This window comes from Nomascus leucogenys, chromosome 8 (assembly GCF_006542625.1).
Source record: "Nomascus leucogenys isolate Asia chromosome 8, Asia_NLE_v1, whole genome shotgun sequence".
Lineage (NCBI taxonomy): Eukaryota > Metazoa > Chordata > Mammalia > Primates > Hylobatidae > Nomascus > Nomascus leucogenys.
This window is the reverse complement of record NC_044388.1, coordinates 108,750,443-108,767,895: the sequence shown is the minus strand read 5'-3', so window position 1 is coordinate 108,767,895 and position 17,453 is coordinate 108,750,443. Positions and strand designations below refer to the sequence as shown.

The window sequence follows — 17,453 nt, the reverse complement described above, 5'->3', positions numbered from 1 at the left end:
CTTAAAGGATGTGGTTTTGGGTTTTCTCTCACCGTTATTACCATTGAACTTGTTAATACCATGAAACAAGCAGAGTCACTTGTCTTTTGTTTAAGGAATATTGGAACAGGGTCACTTCCCAATGTTTATGTACCATGAAGGAAATAAACGTTTCATGTCTCTTATTGGCTAATCGATTTCCACACCAGATTGATAATGGGCTGGGACAGCACCGCCTCTTACAGAGCTCAGTCACCCCATTTCAGACGTTAAGTCTTGCCACCATTCCTTCTCTCCTGTTTCTTAGGACTAAGTTTTGGAGGCTTGAGAGAGTATATACGTATTTGCCACCCTAAACGTATTGAATTTACAGCATAGGAACAGCCACTGCACCCCATAGGTGGAGACGCTCTTTTGCATTTCAATCTGCATATGCAAATTCTCCACTATTGACTTGCTTCCCTTGTATGCCATTTCAGAACCCACCTCATGAATAATTAACAAAGCAGCTGGCTTTTGCCTTGATGGCAGAAAACTAGTTAGAAACTGGGCCAAGTATGTATTTGTTTTCCTTTTGCATTTTTGGACCCAGTCATTGTTAATAACCAGCATTTAATTGTCAGTTTCCAGAAGCAGTTACCCCTTTTTTCCTCTGTTTTCTTGCATCATTTAGCTAGGGATTCAAGTTGTAAAACGAGTGGTAACATAAGTTTGAATTCCAGACTCCTAAACAAAAATCTTGGAAGCTAGAGTCCTCTGCCTGCAAATGACCATTGCTCCTGTGGCTTAATCCTCTCCATCTTCAGGTCTCCCTGCAGACCAGGAACTCCATGTAGGATTTATGCCTGTTTGGAAGGGATGCTTCTCAAAGTCTAGAAAACCCACACCAGTGATGACAAGTCATTCTTCTCCCCTCAGTGGGGTCAGAGCTAGGCTGGGCACTTTACCAAATACTTTGTCTTGAAGAGAACAGCAGGGAACCTCCTTTTCCTCCATCCTTGCCATAGTTGTCGCTGTAGGTGTTGGGTGGTCTTGAAGATGCATGTGCCTTTATTCTGTACTGAAGGGCGCTCTTGTGGGAGTGGAGGTGGGGTTGGGAGGAGCAGAGATGATCTTCACCTTCCAGGCTGGAGGTTTGTTTATTTCTGTCTCCTTCATCTTACAAGTCATCATAAGATACCACTAGTTTCTGATCCAAATGTCCAGGAATGAAAAAGGACAATGTGTCCACGTGAGATACTTGAAAATAGATCTGCCCTAATTCAGGCACCTTAAGTAGTTGGCAAGAAATAGGAATCAGTGACTGCAAAGTGCTGAACTCTGGTGGCCTGTAGCTTCATCCGTCACCCCAAATAAATGTCTGCTTTCATTACTTCTCCACTTTCCGCTTGTGTGGGTCCCACAGCCCCTGTTCCTTCTGCACATTCTAGACACTGCCAACATGAGCCACTTCCTGCTCCTTGAAAGGTCCTGCAGACAGCTGCTGCAGCATCTGAAATTCCTGCTTCTCTAAATTATCCAAACATGGGAGTCCATGCAAGTATGTGAGGACAACCAACTGTCGCTGTCCCCGATGAGACAGGAGCCTTGAGGACAAGGAGGTTTAGTAAAAATATGCAGTGTGAAATGCTGCCTGGCCAGTTGTCTGGGGAGAAAACACTTCCTGCCACATCTTGGCAAACTCATTATCCCTGTAAAGCTGTTAGCTGGGCACCTACGTCTCCTGGGACAGACGCTCTCAGTGCTCAGCTCATAGGATTGGTGGATAGGAGGAGAGGAAGAGAGGTGACCAGGGTGGAAGCCCAGGGGCTCATCTGCTTACACTGAAGAGAGGTAGGAAATGAAGAGACCTAGAGCGGGATTTGGGTAACTGAGGTTTTAAAAGTGCAGGCTCTTGGTTTGGTTTCGGCTTGACTTGGTTTCAGTCTTGTCTTTTTTGAGACCAGAGTGAGTGTTGGGAGTTGGGGAAAGAAAGAGAGGTTGAGGAGATCGGCTTGAATCTCCTGGGTCATGTAGCAGTAGAGCCTTTCCCTCTGAGGGCTTGGCTGTGGGGCTCTGTGTGTAGTGGTATCAGTACCCTCCAAACAGTACAGACCATTTGAAGCGTTAAAGATTTTCCTTGAAAAAGTCCCTAATTATTAAAAAGGGAAGTAAGCACAGATTTAAGAGTGGGGTGCAGAGGAGTTGCCTTGGTTATTATTGCTCATCGATTGGGAAAAGGAGTTCACTTTACTCAGTAAATAGAGCTTTGATGGATTCCCCAGGATCCTTCCAGGAGCTGATCTGCTAAAATGACACTTTTTATTACTGTTCATAAACGCCAATCTCCAGGTGCTGCTGGGATATTATGTTTAAGCTGTGGGCAAACTTGCCAGTCCAGTGGCTCAACAAGGAGAGTGAGGAAGCGAAGGCTGGCGTTCAGTGCTTGCCTCCATCAGACACCGTCGGCCGGGCTCTGGCTCAGCTGCTGGAAGAGCAGGATTGGAGGTGAAGAGAGCAGTGACAGGGATGGCGGGGAGTGCTTTGCAGGACGTCCCCCTCCTTCCTTGTTGGAGTGAGAAGTGGGTGGACACTCGGTTTTCATTTTTACTTCCAGATATTCAAGGGGGAACTCAATCTACGAGAATCTTTCCTCAAGGGAATGCCTAGTTAAGTAGACCAAAGCTCCACCCTCCTGGGAATGAGTCTGGCCCTTTTCTCGGGGAGGAGGGACCTACAACAAGGACCCCCTTTTCTGAATTTAATTTAATTTTCTTTGAAACGGCATTTTGCTCTTGTCGCCCAGGCTGGAGTGCGGTGGCATGATCTCTGTTAATTCCAACCTCCGCCTCCCATGTTCAAGTGATTCTCCTGCTTCAGCCTCCCAAGTAGCTGGGATTACAGGCACCTACCACCATGTCTGGCTAATTTTTGCATTTTTAGTAGAGACAGGATTTCACCATATTGGCCAGTCTGGTCTCAAACTCCTGACCTTGGGTGATCTGCGTGACTCAGCCTCCCAAAGTGCTAGGATTACAGGCTTAAGCCACCACACCCAGCTGCTTTTCTTCATTTTAAAACAGTACTGAAACTTTCCTGATGGAATGTTTGATGAACGTCCCTAAATTGTTGTCAGTCTTCAAGGGACTATTTTAGAGACTTAGTAATTTTCTTTCTCCTTTAAAAATTTGTTTCATTCCCTTTTTTACACATTCTTTGAGTAAGAAGCACTATATTGGTTAATCCTGGATACTTTTAGAATGAACTTGGTTTTAAAATCCCATGAGGAATGCGGGGTGAGGTGGCTCACGCTTGTAATCCCAAGCATTTTAAGAGGCTGAGGTGGGAGGACCACTTGAGGTCAGGAGTTCAAGACCAGCCTAGGCAACATAGTGAAACCCTGTCTCTCCAAAAATAAAAGTTTAAAAATTAGCCTGTAGTCTGAGGCACGAGGATTACTTGAACCCAGGAGCTTGAGGCTACAGTGAGTTATGATCATGTCACTGCACTCCAGTCTGGACAACATAGTGAGACCCCGTCTCTTTAAAAAATTTTAAATTTGAAAAGTCCCGTGAGTACACAAAAAACAGGTATCAGGGATTGCCTATGGATAAGGGAGCTGGAGGTGGGGCTTGTGGTAAACGGGGCATTGGTGGTAATGTCATTCATTCATAGTAAACATGACAGTCATAATAAAGCCTTTTGAACTTTGTGAATTTTATAACAGACTAGCATGCATTAACTATTCAAAAGTAAGTAAAATTTAATTAGGAAAAATGTGTTCATGTAGATGTCTAATGATTTTCTCATTTTCATAAGAAAGCGATGTCCTGTGTTGATCATTTCTTAGTTTCTTCACCCGTTCTCTCTTTTCACTCGTTTACACAACAGACATCTACCAAGTGCCTGCCGTGACCAGGTGCTGTGCTGGGCCCCACCCTGTGGGATTGTTAGGAGCTCTGTGGTCAAATCTGATATTTTATCGGGCATATTCAAGTAATAATTGTGGCCCCCTGTATTTTTTTTTCTTTTTGTTGTTTAGGAATTGAAGAAATACACAGGAGTCTAGATTTTAGTTGTTTGTATATGTTGTAATTGTCCTGCTCATGTTTCTTTGCCTGGCAAGATAAAGTACAGAAGATAACCATTAGGCCGGGCACTTTGGAGCTTCGAGACCCCAGTCCTGACAGCTTCCCTCCCCGCTCCCTTTTCTTTCAGCTCTGCAGTCCTTCATCCAAGCCTACGCCACCTACCCTAGGGAGCTGAAGCACATCTTCCACGTCCGATCCCTCCACCTTGGGCATGTGGCAAAGAGCTTCGGACTAAGAGATGCCCCCAGGAATCTTAGTGCCTTGACTAGAAGGAAGAGGAAAGCACACCTGAAAAGGTAAGACGAGCTGAATTCGTCCCGTGACGGGGCTAGAGAGCTCCGTTCACATGAGCACCAGTGAGGTGATGTGCTAGCTGCCATGCTCCCCACAACTCTCTTCTCACTCATACCTGCCCTTCTCCCAGTAAACAAGCACTTGGAATGAGAAGAAAGCCACCTCATCTTGCAGAAATTCAGGGGTGCCTCCTTTTGGGCCCAAATGTGGTGGGGTTCATAGGACTCGCTGTAGTCAGAGCTTCGGTTGTGCTGCGGTCCGCCCTGGAGAGCATGCGAGATGTGTATGACACATTCTGGTGTGTTCTGTGTGACGAGCCCTGGAAGCATACCTTGTTCCAGTGAGATGGAAGGGCTGAGTGCCCCAGCCTCAGATTCCAGGAGCTGCCAAAGCCCAGAACTCTAACACTGGCTTTGGGGTCAGCGCCGGGCTCCTTGCTGCTGAGTTGCACCTCCAGTGGTGAGCACTCATCAAGGCAAGAGCGGTGAGCCCTTCCCCTTTCCTCCCAAAAAGAGCTTGTTCAGGACTTGTCCAGAGGTCCTGGGGAGAGGAAGGAGAGGGAGGGGTATTGCCATGTTCGAGGCTGGGCTCTGAGTCTGTCTTCACAGTGCTGAGATGGTTTCCCTCAGCAAGCTACATTTGTAAAAGGCCTTCTTCCTCTCCTCAAAGACATGTTTTTAGTACCAGCCTCAGCCCCTCACAGGAGCCAGAGCGCTTGAGGCCCTGTGAGCTACTCATGTCAGAACTTTGGGGTGGATGGTCTCATTGTTTATGTGGGAACAGTCCGTCGAACAAATGTTTGGGGCACAGAGACTTTTTTCTCACTTGCCCTGATTTCCAGGTTCAATCCCAGAACATTCTGGATGGTTAGTTTGCATTGTTTATCCTCCCTTTTCCATGTTAATTTACAAACGCCGCAGGCTCCCCCACTGACTCTGGGAATCTGCAGGCAGAACCACTCTGCGCTGCCTGTTCCCGCACAGTGTCCAGCTTGCCCGTTCACCAGGAAGGACCACTCTGTGCTTCCTGTTCCCACATGATGTCTGGCTTCTCCGTTCACTGGGAAGTGTCGATTATTCCATCACTTTTGTCAGGGCCCCGTTTCTCTAGCCTGTCACGGCAAAGACAGAGGGACCACCCAGTGGAGGGAAGTGACCATTGGTCTTGCATTGAAGTTGGATTGAAGTCGGCTCCGTTCTGATGTGAGTTTGGGGCCATACCTTTTCTTAACGTCTCAGAGCCTCGATCTCAGCTACACTAGGGAGAAGAAAATCCATATTTTTGGTTACTTCACAAGATTGTCTTGAGAATCAAAATCAGGTGATTCCTGTAATCCCAGCCCTTTGGGAGGCCCAGGCAGGCAGATTGCTTGAGGCCAGGAGTTAGAGACTAGCCTGGGCAACATAGCGAGACCCTGTCTCTACAGAAAAAAAAAAAAAATGATTAGGTGACTTGTGAATATGCCTTTTGAACCATACAGGGCCCTACAGATGAAGGTCCTTACAAGCTAAAAAGCAGATTTGGGGACATCCAACTTGACCTCTCTGGGGGACTTGGCACTTCCAAGTCTCACTGGAATGGATAGAGTGTTGCCTAATTCTGTTCCCAGTTTTGGAATTTTTAAGATGCTTGATTCTTTTCTGATACTAGTAACTCTCACATAGGACAATGCTCCAGTAATTATTTGAGGAAAAGCAAACAGAAACTGTTTCCATGTGCTGCTGTACTGCAGTGCCTAGATGAGTGTGGACGTGTCCTTTTCTGGTTCCTTCTAGGCCATTTTGAGGTTCAGGGGTACAGAGCAGGGCTGCAGCCCAAAGATGTTTCTGCTCATCCTCTGCTAGAGCCAGGCTGTCCTCCCAGAGGGCCAAGATGCCTCAGCTCTACTTCCAGACACTCTTGGCTGTGCCAGGATTCTAGGCTGCAGGGCCCGGGAACTGGGTTCCTGTCTTAGGATCTGCTGTCCCCAGTACTCATGTATGTTAACTTTGATTTGAGTGTGGGATGAAACCATGAGGCCTCCCAGCTAATGACTGAGAGTAGCCTCATCATCAGAAGCCTGATCATTTTGTCACCGTCTCAGCAATGGTGACACTTTGAGAGCAGAGGAAGAGATCTGCCAAATGATTACTGTTAAGAAACACACATCTGGCCGGGCACGGTGACTCACTCTTGTAATCCCAGCACTTTGGGAGGCCGAGGCAGGTGGATCACGAGGTCAGGAGTTCAAGACCAGCCTGGCCAAGATGGTGAAACCCCATCTCTACCAAAACTACAAAAATCAGCCAGGCGTGGTGACAGGCGCCTGTAATTCCAGCTACTTGGGAGGCTGAGGCAGGAGAATCGCTTGAACCTGGGTGGCGGAGGTTGCAGTGAGCTGAGATCGTGCCACTGCACTCCAGCCTGGGCAACAGAGTGAGACACTGTCTCGAGGAAAAAAAAAAAAAACACACACATCTTTGTTTATTCCTCTTCCTGAAAATAAATGCGATCCCAAGATTTCATAGTTAGCAGATGATCTGCCTTTATGACTGGAGATTTCATTAGCAAGTGTTAATCCAGATAGCAGCTCCTCAGACCGGCCCAGATCCTGGAAAGCAGAGAGGGAAGCCTGTGGGCGGGGGAATTGGAGGCAGCATTGTCCTTACCTTGAGAAGCCGCTAGGGAGAGAGCAGCCCGCCGCCTCCTGCCCCAGCTGACCCTCGCTAGCAGATGGGCACCAAGACCACGATACCCCTGTGAGCAGGGGATTTAACAGGGCTTTATTTAGGGAAGAATGGGCTGATTAGCTGATAAAGAGCATGTAAGATGGTATGGGGCAGCCTTTGATGTCTGGCTGGCGCGGCAGGGAGCTGGGCGGTGAGTGACAGCAGTGTGTCACAGGATTACTCCGCCCGTGACAATGCCGCTCTCTGTTCTTGCCATGTCCCCACTCTGTTCCAGCTACTTTTTCCGTTGTTATGCCCTTCTTTTGAAGGCATTTCTCTTCACACTCCTTAGATCCTCCCCCCCAACCCCTGCCTTTCGAAGGCAGACGGGCACTCGAGGATACAGTGGGTACCTTTTTTTATTTGGGGAAATCTTGTCACTCCTGGAGGAGGAATGACTTTGCAGCTAATCTGCACATGGACCGTATAATTGTGGTCAGGGTAAGCGGCAGAGAAAACTTGACAGATTTTCCACACCTCAGTCAGAGTTTGAGCAAATGCCAGTTGCTGCTTTTTGAGGACTGGAAAGAAAAGTCCATTAAACCCCACAAAGTGCTTGAGTTATGCTGTGGCCACAATTACTGTTCTGAGCTGAAACGTCTCCTCTGAAATCCATCTGTCAAGAAAGAGAATGGGTTCCTTATGTTTTGTATGGGTGAATAAAATAATGGCACTAAATTCTCTAAACTATTCTGCATTCCATTTTACGGTGTTTACTGCCTAGAATAATTATATATTATGTGCAAACCTGTGATATCTGCAAACCAAATCCATCAGACTAACAGAAGCCTGTCTCACCTGTCATATGCCAAGCGGGAGCTCAGGCGGGTATTAGAATGGGGACCGGGAGCAGGTTAGTGAGGAGGCTGTTCCGCTGGTCCATGCGATGGGAGAGGGACACTTCGTCTCTTATATTGCCTTTAGTCCTTCACTCAACCACTTTTCAGAAAAGGAAAATAGTTCATGGCCCCAAATGAGATCTTAATAACTAGGTTTCTGTCGACTTTTCCAGTGCTCAGTTCTGAAAGGGAACAGTAAATATCTTCCTCTACACATAGAAATACAGTCATAGTCACAAAAACTCTTCTGACACCTACACGCAAACCTGTCAAAACAGCCCCCACCCCAAACACCGACATAGACATGTACACAGATAGTTGGTGCTATCGGTAAAATATTGAATGGCCCCTTAGCAACATCCGTCACGAAAACAGCATTTTCCCTTCCGTGAAATGCAGTTCTTATTTTGAAGCTATAGCAGATTCAGCAGTTTCTGAGAAGCAAAGGTAACATATGCTTCCAAAGTCCCCATCTTTCCAGGAGATGCTGCGACCCAGCACTGTCTGCTGGGAGAGGCAGAATTGTGTCGTTTGCCAGGTGTCTGTCTGTCTGTCTGTCTAGGTCGTCCCACGAGTAGAACACGTCAGGACAGTGAGCAGGCCCACTCAATAGGGCCACGCTTCTCTCTCATTTCGTTGCCACTCTGGAAAATGGCTCAATAAGATAGAAACGACGCGCCTTAAGTTCTTAGTGTTAGGCTGGGCACAGTGGCTCACACCTATAATCCCAGTGCTTTGGGAGGCCAAGCCCACGAGGTCAAGGTTGCAGCAAACTGATCACTGTACCACTGTTCTCCAGCATGGGTGACAGAGTGAGACACCATCTCTAAAAAAAATAAAATTTAAAAATGTTTAAAGATCTTGGTGATACTGTGACAGTATGAAAGGGTAAGTCTGCTGTTTGTAAACCATCCTATTTTATGTGAATTATATGCTGTGCTCACATAGTAGTTTTTGCCAGATGATTCAGTTTATGGTACCTAAGACTGGTTTTACCCCTGACTTCTGCCACCTGCCTTTCTAATGTTGTTCTTAGAGCTTAGAAACATCTGGGACATCTTCATTATCAGTAATGCAATAATTTTGTCCCCCTGTTGCTCCTAGCTTCCTCTTTAAAATTACTAAACAGCAATCTGAATTGTTGGAAAGAAAAGTTTTATTTGTATAAATTTTCTCAAGTCAGCCTAGCCCAAATGTTAGCTGGTAGCTCCTAATTTTATCAAATAGGGTATAGAGTCTAAGCTGGGATTCTCTTACCCCTTAGTACCTAGTAGATCTGGGCGTGCTAAGTCAGTGCTCAGCAGGCGCTGATCAGTAGGAAGAGGGGAAGTGGGACCAGAACCAGCGCACCCTGTGGCTTGTGTGCCAGGCCTTGCAGAGGATTTCCTTAACCTCCCACACTTCCGAAGTTCTGGAAGTCATTTACTTTCTAAAATAAACATCCTCATGGAAATCATACACACCAGTCACCCCTTCTTCATAGATAGGACAGGTTCACAGATTTTTCCTGTCTGAATTATCACAAATGCTTCCAATTGGAAATTTTGCAATGCTCTGGGGCGTTTTTCATCTTTGAAGGCCTGTGCTGTGTTGTTCTCTGATTCTCACCCTTGCTCATTCAGCAATTGTTTAATACCTGGGAAGAGCTAACTGTGCGGAATAGAGCTCTAGCTTGAGTCTGTACCCCCGTTAGCCCTCTCCCTTGCCCCTCTCTGGTTTCTTACATGCCGACTCTGGGAGAATCACAGTGATTACATCTGGGATTGAATCACACAGACACCAGGATTGAATCGTGGCCGGGCCACTTACAGTCTGTGTGCCTCTGGACAAGTCACTCAGCGTCTCTGTGCCTGGGTTCTCTGGCCTCAAAGGGAAGTACTCAAGTCACCGTTTTATTGTGGGGGTTAAGCCGGAGGATAAGTGGAAACATCGTGGTGTCCAGCACGGGAATAAGCGCGAGCACCTGGTGATCATCACAACGACCATATTATCGCGTTGCTTCTTCCCCCAGCCTCCATCATTGTCGCAAGTAGCCGCAGAACCGAGAGTACGAAAAGTGAACTGCAACCTTTTAGCACCCTTGAACTTTTCTTATCAGGAACAACCTTGAAAACATGGAACCGAGTCCCTCAAAGACGAGCATTAAGAAGCTGCAGCTGCATCTCCCTGTAAAGCAATATTCTCATCATTAGAGCAGCTTGCCTGCCAATTTTTATGTGGCATTTACAACCTCCCTAATATCACTTAATTAGCTGAAGGCAAACCTGGAATCTTGCCCACTGTGAAAACTTTCTCGATTTCATTGAGCCAGTTAGCATTCTGTAAAAAGACAGATTGGCCAAACATGAGATGAGAGGCTGGACGAAACCACACTTGGAGACATGAGGATTTCTCCGTGTAAATCCACTGCACCTGAGTCAGTGCTCATCTACTCCATCTCAGCCGCGTCCAACACTGTTGATCCCTCCGGCCTCCTTAAACCTGTCTCTTCCCTCTGCTTCCCAAACACTGTCTTTATGAATAGCAGCCCTTAGCCCCAGCACTCCATCCGAACCTCTGAAACAGTCTCCCACCGAGTCTTCCTGTGGCCATGGTGCCACAGTCGGCCAGCACCTCCACAGCCCTCACCCCATCTTGCCCTGGCTTAGCTCCTTTCAGTGGCATCCCGTTAGGCTATGATTAGAGCAAGCCACAACAAACACCCCTCCTCACAAAGGCCCCAGCCTTTGTTGACTGTTCAGCCTCATCCCATACCCCTGTTTCTTGTCCTTTCCTCAGGGCCTTTGCCTGAACATGTCCTGAGCTTGGACCTCTCCCCTCCCTGCTGTGCCCTCCCCAGCCAGGCAGACACCCTCACGTCTCTGCCCTGGCCGTGGTCTGTTGTGGTGGCAGCTTTGCGTCTGCTTGTGGTGGTATTTGTATGTATGGTCAGCGTCTGCCCCTCCTCGAAAGTATAGCTTAGAGAACAGACCCTGCCTGGTTTTTGCTCATCGTGCAGGTTGGGTATTTCTCATCCAGAATGCTTGGGGACCACAAGTGTGTCAGGTTTCAGTGTTTTCAGATTTTGTAGTGTTTGCGTTGTACAGGTTTTTTGAGCACCCAAACCCTGAACGCTGCAGTGAGCATTTCCTTTTAGTGCCACGCGTCATGCATCATGCCGTTGCTCAGAAAGCTTTGGATTTTGGAGCATGTCAGTTTTCAGATTTGAGGTGCTCAACCCGAATGCCCAGCACCTATCACAGAACCTGGCACACAGTAGGTGCTCGGTAAATTTTTTGTAATAGATGAATAGAAACCAAAATGTCCTATAATTCTGAGAGGAAGTGCACAAAGGAAAAGAAAGGAAGCAGGAATTGTTCTGACATGAAAAGGAGGTAAATCCCTCTTTATTGTGTAGTGAATTTGGAAAACAGCAAACCCTGCCTGGTGGGAAAGTCGTCTTTCAGAACTCTGTGGGCCGCTTGTCAGTCATTCTGTCCTAAGAGAACAGGCCTGGGGTTGGGATCTCCTTCCTCCACATAAAGGCGTCCTTGGGAAGGACAACCATCCCCATGCCGATGCCCCTCGTGGCGCAGCCGCTGGTTCTGTTCCCTGGTGAAGGAGGCCTGGGATCAGCCCACAGAACACAGAGATGAGCGGGCTCAGGACTGGGGCCTCCGCCCCACCTAGACAAGGCCAGAGCAGGCATCCAGCAGAGAGGGGTCGCTAGGCCTTGCTGGAAGACCAGAGCAAAACAGGACCACCAGAAGTAGCCACGAGGACAGATGTGGCAGTATATGGGGAAACAGAATGTGCTCTGGAAATCGGTTGGGGAATCATATGAAAATGCTCTGCCCAGGCTCCAACCCAGGAGACCGTGGTTCAGTAAAATCTAAAATTATGAAGAGTGAGATAGAAGTGACCGTGAACTTGACCCAAGGACAGTCCCTGGGAACATGAAAGAATGTGGTCCTCAGAGCAGATGACGAAATGTTCTCCTTCACATGGCAGGGCAGCGAGGTGCTGCTGAATATATCGTAGTTTAAAGATGAGTTAGGATTAATCAGTAGTTTTTTATGTAGAACCTGGGCCAGCTGCACAGATGGTAGCCAAGAACGTGCTCTCATGGCCTCTGTCAAGGGAGGCAGGCTGGCACCTCTGGGGTCAATGCTGGATCATGTCTTTAGGGCATTTGTCTTAAGAATAAACTCTCGTCCAGCCTGGAGCAAGGGATCAGAGCACTACTGTGGAAGGCGATTGCGTTTCTTCTGAGTGGGGAACACTGGCCTGTAGTCACTCAGGGACCGTTTATCAAATGAATCCATCTGTTAGTTACGAAGCACGTCGTGTTCACAGTCCACTGTGCCCAACTTGCACAGTGTGGGCACACGCTCCAGTGGGAGGTCTGCCCTTCCCCTCTCAGCACACCCCGTGCAAAACCAGTTTCCACTGCTTTACCTTCTTTCTACGGTCAGGTGCTGTGGGCCTTGCTTTTCGGGCTCTGGTTTAATTACAGCTGTGCACACGCAGCTTTTTACATTTGGCCTTTTGCTTCCACCATGGTTTTTTTCTAGGTGACACCATGCAATTACCAGCTTTCTGCTTCCTCATGGAACAAACGCACCCTCCTCCCCACCCTGCTAATGAGGCGATTAGAGGATTTCACAGTGACCCTGAGCTTCCTCCACACCTGGGTCACCTGCAGACAGTGGGAACCACAGGGCATGCTTTCAGTCATGCAGTCAGGGCTGACAACAAAGAACAGGAACCCAGCCAGCCTCTCCCGGGACGATGCTGGAGACAGGCACATTCACTGCTGGAGCTGCCCAAGCACTGGAATTAGAAGATGTGGCTGGCCTAGCACAAACCGCTAGATGCCAGATGCGGCTGCTTGCAACAGGAGAGTACCAGCTCTTCATTAGCTCATCCTTGCTCAGAGCTCTTCTAGTTCATATCATTTGAGAGATCAAGAAAGAACATGACAGTCCCCGAGGTCTCCCCTTCTGCACACAGAGTAGTTTTAGTCATCCCAAACCTCTCCTGTATTACAGCCGACTACCTCTGTCCTCTTCTAATCTAACTCTACTTTCATTAAGCTGCTTTCTGCAATAGGAAGGTGTGTACCCCGGGCCCCTCCACACTCTTCTTCATGATGTCAGAGCCTTTCCATCTTGTTATAACCTATACGAAATGACTTCACGTCTTTTTCAAATATCTCCATGTTGGTCCCAATGTTATAGCTATGGTCCAAAATGCAGAGTAATTTGTTAACTACTTAATAGTCAAAAAGGGATATGGTTGAGAACCAGCATCCCAGAGCAACGGCATGTGACACTTTGTGCATATCAGTTTTAAGTGCTCGTGGCGGTGGGGCAGCATCTCTTTTAAGGGCTTATGTGTGTTCTCTGCCGAGCTGAGTCCTCCATGCACATTATCTCACTGAGGCCTCACCCGGTCCCTGTGACCAAGGCAGGATCCTCAGTGGCCAGTGTAGAACTTGGAGCCTGGTCATGTGATTCTGAGTCTGAGAGATCCTGAAGCCCAAACTTTCAGCCAAGGGCCGTGTCGGCTTTCTCGCCTGCCCCGTCTGGAAGCTGCTGGTTTCTAGAATCTGTATTGGGTGAAATAGCAAGTATATGAACACAAGGAGATAACCACTCGGGCCTTAAAGTAGGAGATGTTTTTGTTGTGTGTATGGAAGAATTTGGTTTGAAACTGTCAGAGTATCTTCGTAATGGGCAGTGTGATGAATGCTTTAGTACATTAGCTTTTGTAAGTGAATAAGCTGGGACTTAGAGAGATGAGTACCTTGGCCAAACTTCCAAGAGTGGATCGTAGATGTTTTCTGTTCTTTGGGGAAATCATTGGAACAACTTTGAGAAGAGACGATCATAAGCAAGATGTAGATCTGACTTTTTTTCCCAGTTTCCTCTAGGTCTGGAAGCAGAATGGTATAGTGCTGGGAGTGTGGGTTTGAAGCTGACATTCCTGAGTTTGATCCCAACCGTAGCACTCAGCAACAGCTTAGCTGTAAAATGGAGGTGCTGAAGGGTGGTTGTGTAGGGTGTGGGGAAGGGTAAGGAATGTGCAGCCTTAGCTCAGTGCTGATCTCAGAGTGGGTGTTTGATAAACAGCTGTTCCTCTGCCCTGTCTCACTTCCTCTCTTTGATCTGTAAATAAAAGATGGAAACTACATAGAGTCTTCCCTGAGTCTGCCCAGCCTGGCCCAACCTGGTCCCGTGGGTCCCATTGCACCTCCCATGGTTGGTGTGGCCTCTGCTTCAGCACCCCTGGCATCCCAGTGTCTTGCAGCCCCCAGGGCTGTCCATTCATGGACCTGGCTTGCCATTAGAGCTTCTGAGAATGAGCCAGAATTCACTACTTTCATTTTCCACCCTTTGGTCTTATTTCTGCTGTTTGGCCTCTGTGAGATTCAAATGCTGTGTGTACATGATTTGCAAACATAGAAGTGATGTTATTGATCAGACCAGGCCTTAGTTCACATGACAATGTACCACATATCTGAGGATGACTCCTGTCCCCTCCCCTTTTCTCTTTATCATGCTCTTAATAATAACACTAGTCAATATTTACTGAGTACTTTCCTAACAGGCTGTGTGATGAATACTTTAGAATGTTAGCTCATTAATCGTTGTAAGTGAAAAACCTGGGACTTAGAGAAATAAGTACCTTGGCCGAACTTCCAGAATCAGTTCTACAGCCTGTATGAGGTTATGCCGGGACCCCCGCTCAGAGGGGCTTGTTTCTGGTATGCCTGTCTCAGGCTGTACCAAGGCCCAGCTGCTCCTTGGTCTACACTGTTGCAGCCTGTCATCTGGATGGCTCGGCTCCACCCATCCTATCTGCCCAGGTTCTTTTCAAAGTCTGGTTCATGAAATTATCCAGACGTACAATGGAAACTGCCCAGCAAGAAGTATGGGGCAATCACGTCTGTTAGTGCAGGGGGTGATAATGGCAGGGATGGCGGCTCCACTGATGGGATGCTCAGCAGCAGCCAGACACTGGCCCCCATGATGGATGGCCACTGTGGTCCTCACTTCAATCATGATGTTATCCCTGTTTTACAGAGGAGGAAACTGCCCATGATGGCACCACTGTCCACTGGGCAGAGCTGGGATTCGAACCCAGACCTCTGGTTTCAGGTTGAAACTTGCCAACTAAATCCCTGCCCATTTGCATATGTGAAATGTATGCCACCCTACCTTCTAATGGCAAGACCTGACATCTGTCATAGTTCAAGCTCACCTTGCCAGCGTAGGCCCATCCCTTTGGTCTCCTAGACTGTTGTTATTTTGTCAGCCAGTGTATTAGCTGTTCCTGCAGACGTGGTAGATATGCCTCATGATTTCATCCAGTTCACCCACAGTGTCAAACAGGACAGGCCCAGGGTACTGCGCTCTGGGGTGTGGGGCTGGGATTCTGCCCCAAGCTGGTCCCTCTCAGTCAGTATTTTCAGTGTGTAATCATAACAGTTCCAAGCACAACTCACTGCTGCCATGTTCACCCTGTATTCTCCATCTTAACAGTAATTCATAAGGCTTTCACAGAGAATTAAAATGTGTTGAGCTCTCTAACGCACTGTAGGCCGTTGTACCTTCATACTGGCCATGTGCCTGTGCATAGGTCCTTTCTGATGTACCAGGAAACGAAGCTTGGAGAAAGCTGCTGTGACTCTACAAGGTCATCAGCTAGGCGAGTGGCAGAACTGGAATTCCAACCAAGGTCATCAAATTCTGGTCTTCTGCCCGTCCCCAGCACTGCCACCTGCCATCTGAAGTTCCTGCTTATGTTCTGACAGAACTTCCTAAGAGTTTTGGTCACCCGAGCTAAATAGTCTCAAAGTTCCCATCTATTTCTGGGGCTTTGGTTAAGCCCTTCATTTTCAAACATCAGCCATATCTAAAATGATCTCTCCTCTTTCCCATCGTGTGCCTGGCCTTCCAGGCAGCAAGTGCGCTGGACCATCCGTGGTTTTTCTCAGTTGCCTGTGATCTGCACTGCCTGCCACTGTGCGTGTCCTTGGCCCAGGGCTCAGAGTTTTGAGCTTCACTACATCTTGATCTTTGGCACGAAGCTGAAGTCCACTCTTCACCAGCCTCTGTGTCCACAGAACCCCTCCTGGGAATGCTGCTGTGATTCCCATGATTCCCACTGCCACAGCAGGACTCAGCTGGAGCCGAGTGTCTTCTGGGGCTCTGGTAGTTTTACAAAAGCTAGACTTGATTGGATCCTAAGAAATCACAAAGAAGGCATCCCTAAAACAGCTGGTCTGCCAGCATACTTCTCTACCAGAACAGAACCCAGAGGTTGAAAGAGTCTTGATACAGTTCCTTTTCCTCACTGACCGTAAAAGGTAGGGTAGCATCCTCCCTGGGTCGGCCCACGCCAAGGTGAAGTTGTCATGGCATCCCACACCAGCTTATTCTTTCCCTCAGCTCCTCTGTATACAAACATTCAGAGGATCCGCTTGTCACATTCCCCTGGAGTTGCCTGTTACCCTCACTGTGACCTGAGAGCCACCAAAATCTACCAGACATTGCCGCCTTTTTGTCATCCATAGAGTCAGGCACAAGTGTAGAGACTTAGTCAGTCCCAGGCCACATGAAGTCCTTGCGGTCTCCTGTGTTCATTGAGAGCCCAGGCTTTTCTTCCCATCTGGGGGACTTGCGTCGTCAGCAGAGACCTTCAGAGCCTAGCCATGGCCCTGGAACATGTGCTTATAAGCAGCCTCGTTCAGATTAGAGGAGTGCACTTGACCAGTCCTCAGTCTGTCCGAAGAACCCCTGTCTGTCTATCTGTCTATGTTTTAATTGTACTACACCCTCGCAAAATCAAACCAACTCAAAGCCAAAAGGCAGAGAGGTTTCTGGTGAGTAGAAATTAAAATACTCTGGCCTTTCACTATAGGACAAAATTCTACCATTTGCTTTTGTTTCCCCTTAGAGTGAATATACTGTTATTTTCTAATTATAAAAATAATGCACGCCCATTGTAAAACTACAGGACATAGGGAAAAGCTCAAAAATTACCCATAAGCCTACATTCAGGTTAACCCTGATACATTTCCTATATCCTTCAGACTTTGCATGTATACATACAGGCATACAGATTTATGTATATTAAAAACATTTTATGCCAGGAACTTGCCCCTTGTTTTGAAAACTGTAGCATGGTGGCAGACTGCTACGGTTCAACTCTGTGAAGTCAGATTTCCTGAGTTCAGATTCCAGCTCTTGCATTACTGGGTTTTGGCCCTGGACAAATGACCTAATCTCTCTGTGCCTCGGTTTCCTTACCAGGAAGTGTGGATACTAGTAGTACCTGTTTCAGGTGGTGGTTGGAGAAGTGAGTAAGTTAAATGCCTATGTCGTGTAGTCGGTTTGGATGGCTTTGATTTCACCTGTTTTACATTTAAATCCATTAACAACCCAAGTAATTGGTATTCTCTTAAATGTTTTCATCTATTTGTAGAGCCCACTAAGGGCGCCATTGTGGTCATCACTGCTCTTCAAACAGAGCCTGCAGGAGGTGCTCTAGGGGAGCATTTCAAGACCTCGGGGAAA

At 47.6% G+C, this 17,453-nt stretch overlaps 1 protein-coding gene across 6 annotated transcripts in view; it reads left to right on the top strand.

The window, feature by feature from the left end:
• The window catches only part of DDX31 (DEAD-box helicase 31), a 77,529-nt gene that overhangs the window by 54,147 nt on the left and 5,929 nt on the right, over positions 1–17,453 (top strand). For 5 of the 6 annotated variants that reach the window (XR_004031466.1, XR_004031465.1, XR_004031464.1 and 2 more), the window contains one exon: positions 4,177–4,345. Coding sequence is in view for 2 of the 6 variants with exons in the window: in XM_003276785.3 (XP_003276833.1) it covers positions 4,177–4,345 (169 nt within the window). In the remaining 4 variants the exon portion in view is untranslated. Of the gene's footprint in view, positions 1–4,176; positions 4,346–17,453 lie in introns of those variants that run through there. The other variant, XM_030818087.1, reaches the window with a different exon arrangement.